At 38.4% G+C, this 15,543-nt stretch overlaps 1 protein-coding gene across 1 annotated transcript in view; it reads left to right on the top strand.

Moving 5' to 3' along the window:
• The window catches only part of otogl (otogelin-like), a 175,064-nt gene that overhangs the window by 40,619 nt on the left and 118,902 nt on the right, over positions 1–15,543 (top strand). The window contains exons 23-25 of the mRNA XM_068000003.1: positions 1,999–2,170; positions 4,286–4,393; positions 4,869–5,007. Of these exons, the coding sequence (XP_067856104.1) occupies positions 1,999–2,170; positions 4,286–4,393; positions 4,869–5,007 (419 nt within the window). The remainder of the gene's footprint in view (positions 1–1,998; positions 2,171–4,285; positions 4,394–4,868; positions 5,008–15,543) is intronic.

Genomic DNA, 15,543 nt, shown 5'->3' with positions numbered 1-15,543 from the left:
CTTCTACAAGTATGTAAAAAGGAAGAGAAAGTAAACGTGGGTCCCTTAGAGGCAGAGACAGGAGAAATTATAATGGGGAATAAGGAAATGGCAGAGATGTTAAACAAATAATTTGTACCTGTCTTCACAGTAGAAGACACAAAAAGCATACTGGAAATAATGGCGAACCAAGGGTCTAATGAGAGTGAGGAATTTAAAGTAATTAAGATTAGTAAAGAAAAAGTACTCGAGATATTAACGGGACTAAAAGCCGACAAATCCCCTGGACCTGATGGCCTACATCCTAGGGTTTTAAAAGAGGTGGCTGCAGAGATAGTGGATGCATTGGTTTTGATCTTTCAGAATTCCCTAGGTTCTAGAATGGTCCCCGTAGATTGGAAGGTAGCAAATGTAGCATCACTATTCAAGAATGGATGGAGAGAGAAAACAGGGAATTATAGACCAGTTAGCCTGACATCATTTAAGGGAAAATGCTGGAATCTATTTTTAAGGACGTAGTAACAGGGCATTTAGAAAATCATAATACGATTAGGCAGAGTCAACACGGTTTTATGAAAGGGAAATCGTGTTTGACAAATCTATTAGAGTTTTTTGAGGATGTAACTAGCAGGGTAGATAAGTGGGAACCAGTGGATGTAGTATGTTTGGATTTTCAAAAGGCATTCGATAAGGTGCCACTCAAGAGGTTGTTACACAAGATTTGGGCTCATGGGATTGGGGGTAATATATTAGCATGGATTGAGGATTGGTTAATGGACAGAAAACAGAGAGTAGGAATGAACGGGACATTTTCGGGTTGGCAGATTGTAACTAGTGGGGTGCCGCAAGGATCAGTACTTGGGCCTCAGCTATTTACAATCTATTTCAATGACTTAGATGAGGAGACCAAGTGTAATGTATCCAAGTTTGCTGATGATACAAAGCTAGGTGGGAAAGTAAGCTGTGAGGAGGATGCAAAGAGGCTGTAAAGGGATAGAGATAGGTTAAATCAGTGGGCATGAAGGTGGCAGATGGAGTATAATGTGGGGAAATGTGAAATTATCCACTTTGGTAGGAAGAATAGAAAAGCAGAATATTTTTTAAAAGGTTAGAGACCAAGAAATGTTGGTAGTCAGAAGGATTTGGGGGTCCTTGTACATGAATCACAGAAAGTTAACATGCAGGTAGAGCAGGCAATTAGGAAGGCAAATGGCATGTTAGCCTTTATTGCAAGGGGATTGGAGAATAAGAGTAAGGAGGTCTTGTTGCAATTATGTAGGGCTCTGGTGAGACCACACCTGGAGTACTGTGTACAGTTTGGTCTCCTTACCTAAGGAAGGATATATTTGCCTTAGAGGCGGTGCAACAAAAGTTCACTGGATTGATTCCTTGGATGAGAGGGTTATTCTATGAGGAGAGATTGAGTACAATGGGCCTATACTCTCTGGAGTTTAGAAAAATGAGAGGTGATCTCATTGAAACATATAAATTTCTTAGAGGGCTTGACAGGGTAATTGCTGAGAGGATATTTCCCCTGGCTGGAGAGTGTAGAACTAGAGGTCACAATCTCAAGATAAGGGGTCGGCCATTTAGGACCAAGATGAGAAAAAATTTCTTCACCCAGGGGGTTGTGAATCTTTGGAATTCTCTACCCTAGAGGGCTGTGGATGTTCAGTCGTTGAATATATTCACGACTGAGATCGATGGATTTTTGGACATTAAGGGAATCAAGGGATATGTGGATAGGGCGGGAAAGTGGAGTCGAGGTAGAAGATCAGCCATGATCTTGTTGAATGGCGGAGCAGGCTCGAGGGACCGTATGTCCTACTCCTGCTCCTATTTCTTATGTTCTTATGTTTGCAAATCACTAAAACCTATTTATTTAATTTTAAATGTTAAAAATACAAATGGATATCTAATCTTAATACTTTAACAATTTGATGAAATCATTTATATTAATAACTACCTCTTTTGTTTGTGAATTTTATTTAAAAAAAGCATTATTTCCACTATATGCAGAACCTGAACCTGGGGAGTGTCCTAACAATAAGAGATATTTTGACTGTCGAGATCCTCAGCCTGGCCTGCCTTGGACAGGAGCAGCATGTGAAGTCACGTGCGAAAACCTTATGATGAATATTACCTGTTCACCCATGACTCCATGTATTTCAGGTTGTGTTTGTCCTCCTGGGTAAGTGTATTGAAGTATTAAAGAGCAGATTAAAATCTGAATGTTTATCATTGTTTTCATGTTGTAGAAGTTATATAATCTGTTACTTTAAGGAATGCACATTATTTGCAGTGCAGCTGGGGTGCCTGTGAGTGTGGGGGTGGATGGGGGACGGGGGAGTGAGGCTTTGGCAACTGTTAGTGGCACCATGCTGCTGTGTTCAAGAGCTGGTGGTGCCAGACGAAGATCCTCAAAGTGACCCGTTTCCTTATGGCAATTGTTCGCTGAGCAATCAGTTGCTTTATGCAGGCATACAAAATGCTTGGGGTAGGGGAGGTGTAAATGTTGGGAATTCTAGAGGATGCTGATATCCACCAGTCTTCTTTCACTGATATCAGGACTGAATGGAATGGATACAAACTGGGCAGAAATCTGGTAGAATCTGCTCACCGAAAAGGCTGCACATTGCGGCATGTTGTGCCAGGTCCAAGGGGACCCCCATGATTCTCAGTCTGGAACCACAATTTCTTTCAGTTAAACATTGGGAAGACCAAAGCCATTGTCTTTGGTGCCTGCCACAAACTTTGCACCCTTGGCACCGATTCTTTCTGCCTCCCTGGCCAGTGCCTCAAGCTGAACCATACCAATTGCAACCTTGCCGCTCTCTTCAACCTGGAGCTAAGCTTCCAATCCTGCATCCTCGCCATCACAAAGATCTCCTACTTCCACCATTGTAACATTGCCTGCCTCTGTCTGTACCTCAGCCCACCTGTCATTGAAACTGTCATCCATTGTCACCTCCAGACTTGACTATTTCAGTGCTCTCCTAGCTGACCTCCCATCCACCGTCCTCCATAAACTTCAGCTCATCCAAAACCCTACAGCCTGTATTCTATCCCTCACTCCTTTCCTTGCAGACCTACATTGGCTCACGGTCCCCCAATGCCTCCAATTTGAAATTCTCATCCTTATGTTTCAATCTCTTCATGGCCTTGCCCCATCTTATCTCTGTAACCTCCTCCAGTCCAACAATTTCCCTCCAAACTTTCTGTTCCTCTGACTCTGGCCTCCCGTCTCTCTTTGCCCCATCATTGACAGTGGTGCCTTCAACCGCCTAGGCTTCATGGTCTGAAATTCCCTCTCTAAACCCCTTCACCTCTTCACCTCCTTCTCCTCCTATAAGACCTCCTTAATACCCACCTCTTTGACCAAGCTTTTGGTTACCCCTCCTAATATCTCCTTCTTTGGCTCGAAGTACTTTGGGGCATTTTTCTATGTTAAAGTTCTGATATAAATGCAAGTTCTTATTGATCATTACAATTACAAATAATCAGAACAACTAAGGTGACAATTTGTGTTAGGTTGTTGTGAACCAGAAAAATAATGCAACAGAGACATTATTGCGTTGATATTAGAAAATCTCAAAGAACTAATAAATAATCTCTGGAGATCCAAAAATGTTCATTATAACTATAAATAACCACCTTTTTATTACAATCAAAAGTTATATAGAGTTAAACCATACAAAAAACAAATTCAGTAGAATTCCATGGTGAAGGACCGTAGCATTCTATGGCAACCATTATCTACTTCTTTAGCAGAAAAATTTTAATTATTGCAATTAAGCTTCCTCTATATGTTAACATAATTGATCTTATTATAGTGTCACATCACCTGACCACTGCTACCAGTGAAAATGATTGTGAAAACATTCTGAAAGTGTTTATGAAATCCTCTTGGGTTGTCTATTGCAAGTATAGACATGGCCGAGAATTCTGACACGATTTAAAGGAATTTCAAATATAGAAAATAATGGTTGTTAACAACCATCTACAAAAGGCTCTGCATTCTAGAGTAATTGTGCAAATGTACCAAAATTACTCGGGTGAATTTCCTCAGAGCTTCTCCCACATCACTGCCATAACTTCGGTGGAAGTTCAGCGGAAATCCTGTTTACATGCATAAAAGGAGTTTCCGGCCAGAAGTTCCAGCAGCGGAGCAAAAGACACTCCGAGGAAATTCACCCCTATGTGTAATACTGACTGTTTTAGAATATTATTATTTTACCTCCCAACTTCATAAGGTACGTATAGAATCGAATGTTATCACTTTTACTTTTTTTCCATGGTGCTTTAGGTTGATTAAACATGGTAGGGACTGCTTTTTGCCTGAAAATTGTCCATGCAGTTGGAAAGGTCAGGAATATTTACCAGGAGAAGTGGTTTCTACAGCCTGTTACACTTGGTATGTGCAAATCTGCTTTTAAAAAAAATCAAACCAGGTTATTTATTGGTGCTATTTTGCTAAGATTCTGCTTATTTGTGGTAAAATTGTCGTTATAATAGCTTTATCACTAACATTATGTAAAGTACCAATTTTAAATATTCACAAAGTTTCTCTGGTTAAATGTAATCAATAACAAGTGATGGAACTGCTCCTGTCTCTCTATCAGTGTAACTGTGATTCCTTCCTTGTATAGCCCTATAAATGCTGTTGGTGTGCCATTGGCCAGTCCAATTAATGACCATATAAAAATGTTATCTTTTTTCTCTGGTAAGTTGCATGGCTGAGTTTCTGATTGTTGCGTATGTTGCAAATGATCATTCAAGGTTTAATAGTTCTCTTAATTCTATCTGTTCTTTTGTTAACCGGAAGAATTTTCAATGTAGCCTGGTGCTGCACCTTTTACACTGAATTTAATGATTCTTTACTTCCTTAGTTTATGTCAGCGAGGTGTTTTTAACTGCACGTACCACCCATGTCCTGCAGTGTGCACCATCTACAGCGATCGTCATTATCGTAGCTTTGATGGACTGGAGTATGATTATGTCAGTGACTGTCAAGTATATTTAGTGAAGGTAAGGAATTTTAAATTCAGACCTGTATTAAACATCAGGTACTCTTGTCAGCTCACACCTTGAATACTGTGTTCAGTTCTGGAGACATTCAAGCCCTGGAGGCAGTGGAGTGAAGAGCCATACGACTGATCCCTGGAGAAAGGGTTAAATTATAGGGAAAGGATGGTGTAGCTTAACATTTTCAGCATTGAAAGGAGGTGACTGAGAGGGGACGTTGTAATGGCAAATAAGCTAGTACTTTTTCTATACTGTTCACATTGAATGGTATAAAAAGTAAAATATGGATCACTGCTTCAAATTAAACTGTGACAGTAGGACACAGGTCCAAACCAGTGAAAAGCAAATTTATGACTTTTGTTGGGAAGTTCTCAGTCAAAGTTTAGAAGTTTAGAAACAATAGTCCGGGACAAAATTAATAGTCACTTGGACAAGTGTGGCTTAATAAAGGAAAGCTAGCACAGACTTGTTAAAGGCAAATCATTTTTAACTAACTTGATTGAGTTTTTTGATAAGGTAACAGAGAGGGTTGATGAGGGCAATGGGGTTGATGTTGTGTATATGGACTTTCAAAAGGTGTTTGATAAAGTGCCACATAATAGGCTTGTCAGCAAAATTGAAGCTCATGGAATAAAAGGGGCAGTGGCTGCGAAATTGGCTAAGTGAGAGGAAACAGAGAGTAGTGGTGAACAGTTGTTTTTCAGACTGGAGAAAGGTATACTGTGGTGTCCCCAGGGGTCGGAACTAGGATCACTGCTTTTTTTGATATACATTAATGACTTGGGCTTGGGTGGGCAAAATTTCAAAATCTGCAGATGACACAAAACTTGGAAGTGTAGTAAACAGTGAGGAGGATAGTGATAGACTTCAAAAGGACATAGACAGGCTGGTGGAATAGGCGGACATGTGGCAGATGAAATTTAATGCAGAGAAGTGCTAAGAGATACATTTTGGCAGGAAGAACAAGGAGAGGCAATATTATCTAAAAGGTTCAATTCTAAAAGTGTTGTAGGAACAGAGAGACCTGGGGGTATATGTGCACAAATTTTTGAAGGTGGCAGAACAGGTTGAGAAAGCAGTTAAAAAAGCATATGGGATCCTGGGCTTTATAAATAGAGGCATAGAGTACAAAAGCAAGGAAGTTATGTTGAACCTTTATAAAACACTGGTTTGGCCACAACTGAATTATTGTGTCCAATCTGGGCACCACACTTTAGGAAGGATGTGAAGGTCTGAGAGGGGGTGCAGAAAAGATTTATTAGGATGGTTCCAGAGATGAGGGACTTCAGTTATGTGGATTGAGTGGAGAAGCTGCTGTTGTTCTTCTTAGAGCAGAGAAGCTTGAGAGGAGATATGATAGAAGTGTTAAAAATCATGAAGGGTTTAAATGAAGTAAATAAAGAGAAACTGTTCCCAATGATGGAAGGGTCAAGAACCAGAGGACACAGATTTAAGGTGATTGGCAAAAGAACCAAAAGCGACATGAGGAATATTTTTTTTACACAGCGAGTAGTTATGATCTGGAATGTGGTGCCTCAAAGGGTGGTGGAAGCAGATTCAATCGTGGCTTTCAAAAAGGAATTGAATAAAAATTTGAATGGAAAAAACGGGGAAAGAGCAGGGGAATTGGACTAACTGGATTGCTCTTACAAAGAGCCGGCAAATTCTTGGTGGGCCGAATGGCCTCCTTCTGTGCTGTAACCATTCTATGATTCTATGATTCCATGAAAGATTAATCAACCTGTGGAATGGACATCTAGGTAGGACAGTAGAGGCAAAAACCCAGAATCATTTAAGAAACAACTGATTGCGATGAAAGGGAATGCAAAGGTTCATTTTGGATGAATGAGCTAGAATGACTTTCCTCTTCTGTGTATATAGTATCATCTTATATTGAAAAATTAGTAACGAATATATTTGAGTTTGGTTTCTGGTATTGAATTTAGCTCCTGGCATTTCAGTTTTGGATCTTTGTATTTGGACGCTTAAAAGATTACAGTGATGATATAGCACAGGCAGGTATTAACTTAAATACTACAACTTCGACTAATAAACCTTGCAGTAAAATATTTCCTTTAAATTAGTTACCCAGACAGCACTGATTTTATTCTTAGTTATTCCCAGTGTTTGCAATAGTTTTCAAGGTACACTATTTGAGAAAGCAATGTATTTCCACATTGGAGAGTAGCTGGGAATAATGTTTACTGGTATTGATTCATAGGGGTTTTCAGTTAGGGCCATATCATCCACATGAACTTCCTGTCTACAGTGGAGGTTAGCTATCGATGAAAGTGATTTTCACTTTTCATTATCTTATCGGCGCACCTATATATTTACATAGGAGTAATCCATTTAACAATGCTTCTAGTCTAGCATGAGATGCAATTAGATGTAAGATTATCAAATATAGTGAGATGTAGGTTTATCAAAACAAGAGAAGGACAGCGTGCAAGTGAGTGAGCAAAAGGTGTAATTCTTTTAGCCAAAATACAAAACTATCTGTATATCATTGCATTGCCCAATCCATGCCTCTGGTTTGTCATTTTTTTCACCAATAGATTGTGCTGTTTTTCCTTAATTATACCTATAAGTGTTTCTACAGCTAAAATATGTAATGTGAAATTTAATTTCATGTTGGAACAGTAGAAAAAGTGAAGGAAAAGTTTACCAAATTTGTTTGAGTGGTAAAGCTGAAGTTTATCTTTGCAAATGATCTTGTCTTACAGCATGATGCTAATGATAATTGGACAACCTGGAAATTACATGAGAAAGAACAGCATTGCTAACCATTTATAAACTGGGATAATGAGCTGAAACTTAGATTTCCAAGTTCCAAAGTGGTCATTTGTGCTGTTTTTCATGCCTTTGTCATTTTGAAGTAAACATTACTGTTGAGCAAACTGAGGAACATTGGCTCTAATGAAAGGGTTATCAGGTTCCTCAGACTTCTTCATGAGGATTATTTCAGAGTTTGAATAGATTGTATGTTTTCCCTCCAGCTGGAGACTGGTTCTCTATTTTTGGGTGCATTATGTTTCTTAATTAAAGTAAAATCCTTTGAATTATCTTCAGTAAAGTTTATGTTGATCACACCATCCTGTACTGTTGTCTAAACATTTATGAGAGTTTGGTCAAGTTATTTGAATGGCACCAACAACTTTTATATTGCTCTTCAGCCACTGGCACCTGTAGCCGAGGCCTTCAGCAATCAGCAATGCAATGCACCTCTCATACAGCCTAACTTGCCAGGCATCCCTCCTTTGGTCCTCCTCTTCTTTCTCCAAATACCTCTGATAAAGAGATTCTCACTAGTAGTGGGGGCAGAATTTTTTCTTTGCACAATTGGCACAAAGGTTCAGGAGAACGTAAGTGCCTGCAGGAAAAAAACAGGAAAAGAAAAATGGTCCAGAAATGGTTTTCTAATTGCAGAATCAAATTACTTACTGTGCCCTTTCTATGACCTAACATTCACAGCTGATTCCTTAGCATCCCTGGATGTCCATTATTCATTATTCATTCAGCATTCGTATGTGATGTGCAGTGGGTGGAGATTCGGTGTTACCGATCTCAGCCCAGATTTTCAAATCTAGTTTGCCAGATTTACGCCTGTGGATCAAACAAACTCTAGCGTCTAAGAGTCAGATATATATCAGCAGAGCTTTGATTATGGAGTGTAATGTTTGAAGTAGATTTTTAAAGAATTATGAAGATACACAGAAGTATTTAGTTCTGACTTGAGAGTACCTTTCTTTAACTTGTTCTGGTAGGAAAGACCAGCTTGGCAGATTTAATTTAAGCATGAAACCGAATCTTGAAAAAACCCTGTCAGCATGAAATGGGAAATTACTTCTGAGAACATTGCAAAATATCTTTTGTATATGAACGTATTTAAATAACCATCAGACATTGTTTTAAAGTGTCCCTGCTTCACTAATTTACTTATTTTTGTTAGTATATTTGTCACATTGCATTGTTTTAATTAATTTCCATATTAATCACTGCACTTAATTTAATTTTCAAATTTTTGACTGTCAAACATTGTAACCTCAGAGGCTTTCCACTGTAAATTTTTTTAATGTCTACTTCAAATTCTGAGCCCATCAGATCAGTTAAGAACCAAATTTGAAGAATTTATTTAGTACTCTTATACGCCATCAGAGAACACAATTTTTCTTTTCTTGGCTAGATTCAAATGCAAATCTGGGTTTCAAGAGATAAAATTACAGTGTCTGAGTTGCAGCTGTGCCAAGAAACTAACAAAAACGAAATGAAAGAGTGCGATAAATAGGGCGTAGGTATGTTCTCTAGAATTCTGTGATTTTTTTGAATGTGGGATTATTTTACAGGATTTATGCTCCCCATGAATGTTGCTTTATTCTAAAAACTTCTGCCTTAATTCCCATCAACTGCAATATTTTTTATTCATGCTTCATACTGTGGATGAAAACAGTATATAAAAAAAGTACACAGCAATTTGATGGAAACTAACAAGATATGGTGTACTATGGCAGTCGAATTAGCGAAGATTCTTAACAAATGCTGCTTTGTGTAGCTAAAATCAAGTTGTATACAAGGGACATCAGCTCGACTGGTGAGGTAGTACTCAAGAAAATCTGAATGGAGGACAAATGCACTAAGGACATATTATTGCACATGCAAGTTAAGTACGTATGTATTCAAGGACGATGAATGCAGACTAAGCAAAATATGATCCTAATTGGATTAACAAGACAATACAAATTAAAATAAGTACTGGAAAAAAACTCAAGGAAGCCCATAGAAAGAGAGTGAAAGAGACTGATGGGTAGAGTACAGAAATGTCCAAAAAATGTTTAAAAGCTGCTTAGAGGAGCAAAAGGCTAGTAAAAATGAGCATGGCTGTTGAAGCCAAATGCGACAGTAAGAACTTCTTCCAGTATTACATAGCAATAGGATTATCAAAGTAGAATTGAGATCTTTTAAGATCACAAGATAATTACGGATGAGGGAGACCATTTGGCTTAACTTAGTTTATCTGTCCAGAAGCACCTTACAGTTCGCCCATTGCAGCATCCAGTGTTTCCTTAAATCCATTCAAGGTTTTCTCCTCCATCACTCTACCAGGAATTCCATGCCAAGTGTTGATCACTCTCTGGGTGAAGAAGAACTCATCAAAGCTTATCTAAGATATAGCTGACTCATAGACACAAGAGCCCAGAATTTCTGATTGAGTTTGTTTGATTCATTGGCATAAATCTGACAAACCTAAATGGAAAATTGGGTAGAGATTTGTAACACCAAATCTCCACCCATGCACATCATGTACATTTTTGGGGGCAGGGAAAACAAAACAGGAAAGAACCCACCTGAAATGAATGGGGCCTTCATTAAAATATTTAAATGAGGCACTGAATGTTCTACATGTCACTTCCTGACGTTGGTAATGAAACAATGTGAATAATGTTTCTGCCTATGAATAATGAGCGTCCATGGATGCTAGGGAATCAGCTGTGAGTGCTAGTTCGTGTAAAGGGCACCGTAAGTTATTTGATTCTACAATTAGAAAGCCATTTCTGGACCATTTTTTATATCCACCTTTTTGAATATGGTCACAGCATTGGCCTGCTTCCAATCAACTTGTAGTTCCTTACAAATCTCCTGAGTCACTTTCTGTAGTTTGGAATAAATACCATCTATCCCCAATGATGTGTTTGTTTTGTGCACTTTTAGCCTCTCTAGGACTTCTATCTTATTTATATCAAAGTTGTTAATTTTACTTAGGTTATTTCTGTTTGGGGAGGGAATGTTACTCATATCTTCCCTTGTGAATACTCATTCAGAATATTAACTGTCATGTGCTCATTCATAGTTTTGATTCTGTTTGCATCCTTTTATGGTTTTCACTTTTTCTCTGATTGCCCTCTTACTGTTATAGTACTGAAAGAATAGTTTTACTGTTATGCTTAGCCTCTGCTGCTGTGCTTTTTTCTAGGTCTTTGCCCACTGGTCATACTTTTAACTTGGTTCTGCATGTTTTTATATTTATCCAAGTGAACCGTTTCACATTTCCTCTGCAGGATTTGTAGAGGACATTTTTCCTCTTTCTACCACTTTCAGTACTTTTTGGTAATTAATTTTGGGTCACATTTGGTTAGTCTGAGCTTATTGGTTTTCAGTATGTATTTATCCTGCATGTTCAGCCTGCTGGCGGTGAATTTCCGTGAGGGTTCTCCTACTCGTCCATCGTAACTTTGGTGGAAACACTGGAAAAGCAGCACAAGCACCCTTCATGGTGTTTTTCTTGGGCTTCTGCAAATCTTCTAGACGAACAAGACAGTTGAATCGGAGAACCTCCAGGGAAATTCACCCTCTGTTCCTTTAAAGGTGTTCCACTTATCCTCTATTGACATAATGTTGAACAAACTCTGCCAGTATTTTTGCTTTAGTTGTTTCCCTCATTTAATTGAATTTAGCCTTTTAAAGTTATATAACTGGTGCCTGGTCTTAAGGTATTTCTGACTTCCAGATCATGTTAAACTTTATCATTCTGCGGTTAAGGATGCAAACAGGATTGAAACTGAATGTTAATTTTGTGAAAGCAGGCACTAGAAAAGTCACTAGCAGCATGCCACCAATCATAAGAGATTCCACTAAACTTAATGACCCCAAAATTCTAGGGTTGGAGAGGGCGTAACTAGCAGTTAGGCATAGGGAGTGGGCGGGAAATGGGCCAGATCGCAGCTCTGCTGGACCTTGAAATTCTGGTTGGGGGTCCCATTGGCAGATCTTCCACCCAACCCCTCCCCCACGTCAAGGATGTGTGTCAGGGGAGTTCCCAGGCTTCGCCTGGCTTGAAAGACTTCAGTGGAACTCATGCCAGTGGAGATCTGGCATACGTCCCTTTGAGGCCTTCGAAAGACCTTTACTAGAGTAAGGTAATGGGGATCAATTATGTTCTCTTGTCAAATTGGCTCCAATTGGAGCAGAAAAATTTTAAAAACATTATTGTGCCCATTTGGCCTCCGGAGGGCTCCACTCTGCCTTGGGAACTGAGGTTGGAGTGATCTTGCAGGCACCGGGGCTTCACCCTCCCTATGCAAATGACCCTGTCTCTGGAATTTTGAATGGGATTTCCGGCGTATAACAGGTAAGGGTTCTGTTCCACCAGTGAAGCAGGGCCCCAGGAATTTCCAAGCCACTGACTTTTATATCACTTGTCTGAAGGTCCTAGGTGGGCTGAAAGGACTCAAAACCAACAAATCCCAAGGACAGACAGTATATACATATGCAAGGGTAATGACAGACTAGGGACTCCTAGAGTTTATTTTTGAGGAAGTGACATCCCAAATGAATGTTGGAAATTTCCTTAATGTAATGTACCTGGACTTCCAGAAAGCCTTTGATAAAGTTCTGCACAAAAAGCTGCTACTCAAGCTTAAGGCAAGTATCCTAGGTTAAACTTGGAGGCAAATAAGAAATTGATGTCTGAAAAGAAAGAATCTTACAACACCAGGTTATAGTCCAACAGTTTTTGACAATTGGAAAACTGTTGGACTATAACCTGGTGTTGTAAGATTCCTTACATTTGTCCACCCCAGTCCATCACCGGCATCTCCAAATCATGAAAAGAAAGAAAGCAGTAGGTACTAGTTAGGGCAGTGATGTCAGACTGAAGAGATACCCCAGGGATTGGTCCTGGGGCCACTTCTGTTTCTAATCTACATAAATGCCCTGAATCAGAAATGCAATGAAAGTTGTGCATGATACTAAGATGGGAGGGAGGCAGTTGAGTCTGATGAAGCAGAAGAGCTATAGAAGGACTTGGGTAAAATTTTCAAGTGGACAGAACCATGGCAGATGAATTTCAAAACACATGTGCATGGTGTTGTATATTGAAATAAAGTGGTTGCATACTCACTTTCCACATTCAGTTTAAACTTGCAAATACTGATAACTTAATTTGAAATTATTTATTGAAGATAATTCAGTTTTCACAACTCGGGTCCATTAAAGTGCTTTCCCTGCTGGGAAGCGAGAGCAAAATGAAGTGATGAGGTTCTGGTTGCTTTAAAGAAAAAAAGAGACATAACGATGTGGCAGACTTGCCCCTGGCTGCAGGTGTAATTATATACAGGATCACTGCAGGTGTGCAGGCATTGTAACCACCTGCTGAGTCACTGGGAGGTAGTTCACATTTGTGGAGTTACTTAAGCCACTTTTAATAACCTTTGGTTACTCATCAGGAGAAGAGATGGGACTGACAGGTCAGATTTGTGCATTATATTGTATCACAGCAGATCTGTTAATGAAAAGCTTCAGTTTCTCACATTTCTACAGGTTTTTCTGAAGCTTTAGATGTAATGCACAATTCTGCTCTCTTTTTAAAGCACTAATAAGAATATTTGTTATGTCCTATTGGAAATAATATTTGTATTGGTTTAATTCACTACACATTAAATTAGCCATGGAACTTTAATAAAATTAAACTGTTCTTCTGTCATTTACCCTGAATTAGCAGAAACAAATTAAGAATTAAAGTTGAAATTTGTCTTTCAACAGTATGGCAAATTAAATTTCATCATTTTATATAAAGTCTGTCATTGCATTTGTAGTTAATTTCTCAGCCAACAGTTCAAAGTATTTGCTTTTGTCAGTGGTTTTAAAAATTATGTTGGCATATGGCCTAAGAATGCATGATAAAATCACTACTCCCAAAAATGGAATTGCAAGTTTGCTAATTGACAGGATGATATAGCAATTAAAGTTTTTTGGGTTTTAGTTGTACCTTTCATTTTTTAATTTTAAGAGAAAGTCAACCATTATTAGTAAGAAAATTGGTAGAAGTTTTTGGCCTAAAAACACCATGATCTGTTCTATACTATTGTGTAGTCTGTATGCTCAATGATGAAGCTAGTTGAACTCCATTACATTCAGTAGTATTCACTGAAAGAGATCTTTGTTTTTGAGTCTTGCATATAATGTGGTCACATTAAGTGGTCTGTAAACCTAACCTTATTGAACTGCTTCATTGATTCTGGAATGCTCCAAATTACTAAATTACCTACCTAAGCAAAGAATGCAATACCTTATTTCTCTCCCTAAAGGTGAATTTAATAAAAAAGTAAACTCCCCAAATGATGTAAGTATAATTATAATACAGAATAGTTGATTCTGTACTTTATACCATTGTTTCAAACTAAATATCTGCCAGAGTTAACATTATTTTCTGTTGGGGCTGGGGGAGAAATGATGCAATTTGAATTAGCTTAAATTATTCTTGATATTCATAAAGTATAGCTCAAGTGCTGTGGATAAAAATCTGGTACAATTATCAATATAGAACAATGTTTACACAAGTTTACAATGTCATAGAATATTTTACATTCAGATCCTCTTTAGGTCTTTCTGTTCTGTGCACTACTCCTTGACTGAGAGAGTGGGCAGGCGACTGCTCCTAAACACTTGCCAATTCTACTCTTGAGCTAGTTGCTAGGAGATGTGACAGAGAAGTCTGGAGCAAATCCTCCTCTGAGTTTTACTCCCTCCCAAGAGGCATCCACTCTGCATCCCCCTTTATTGCACAGCCAAACTTGGGAACCTCAAGTATCATACTACTCTGTAAACACAGCATATTAGTGAAAACATACTGCAGCATTGGACTGTTCTTTTATAAAAGTTCCCATATGTTTTGTACACAACTATTACCAAAATGTGCACAGTATTACTTATGGAAGAAGCCTGCAGGTGAGCTTTCAGTAAAAGAGATCAAGGCTGGCAGACACTGATCCTGGTTCAGTTAGAGAGCATAAACAGCACGTGGAACCAGGCCAAATGTGCCAGAGACTTCATCTATCACCACAGCAGTTAATTGATTGAAATGAACAATGTGAATTTAGTGCAATATTGGAATGAGATCATTCATTTTCAGAAACCAGAAAGCATATATCTAACGCTTCACCATATTGTTTACCATGGGGATACCTAAATGGGTTCTTAAAACAGATTTTTTAGGTTAGTTGGAGATATCACTACAAATGAAAATATAATGAATTTTACTGCAGTATTCATACCACATATTAAAGAAGGAAAAGAAATGGCCAAGAACTGGGTTGAGATTGGACTCTTATAACCGATAGAGAGGTCTGTATCATCCCATTAGTCTGAGCAGGATTCAAAGCCAGGTCCCAGAGATGAAAGGATAGTGTACACAAATCTCCTTTCCTAGCTGCTTTGAGTCATTTGCCTATTTACCTTCCAGATTATTAGTGATAAGCAAGAAGCACGTCATTCATTGCAATTGCAATCATTTTTTTAAAAATTGCTTTCAAACTGAATGCCCTTAGCCAACATAAATATATTTATGCAGTCATGTATTTTACTGTTATTTGTAATTTGATACAATACATAGAAAGTTATAATTTATTTCTCCTAATCAGCAAAGGTCATTTAGAATTGTAGCTTTAAGAAAGTTTCATACCATTGCTTCAAGTTTAGTATTACTTTAATCAATTAGTTTAAGTACCTGATCTACATTTTATTGCTTTATTTTATGATCCTTAG

The sequence above is a fragment of the Heptranchias perlo genome, chromosome 18 (genome assembly GCF_035084215.1).
Source record: "Heptranchias perlo isolate sHepPer1 chromosome 18, sHepPer1.hap1, whole genome shotgun sequence".
In the NCBI taxonomy this organism is placed as follows: Eukaryota; Metazoa; Chordata; class Chondrichthyes; order Hexanchiformes; family Hexanchidae; genus Heptranchias; species Heptranchias perlo.
This window is presented reverse-complemented; position numbering and strand designations above follow the sequence as displayed.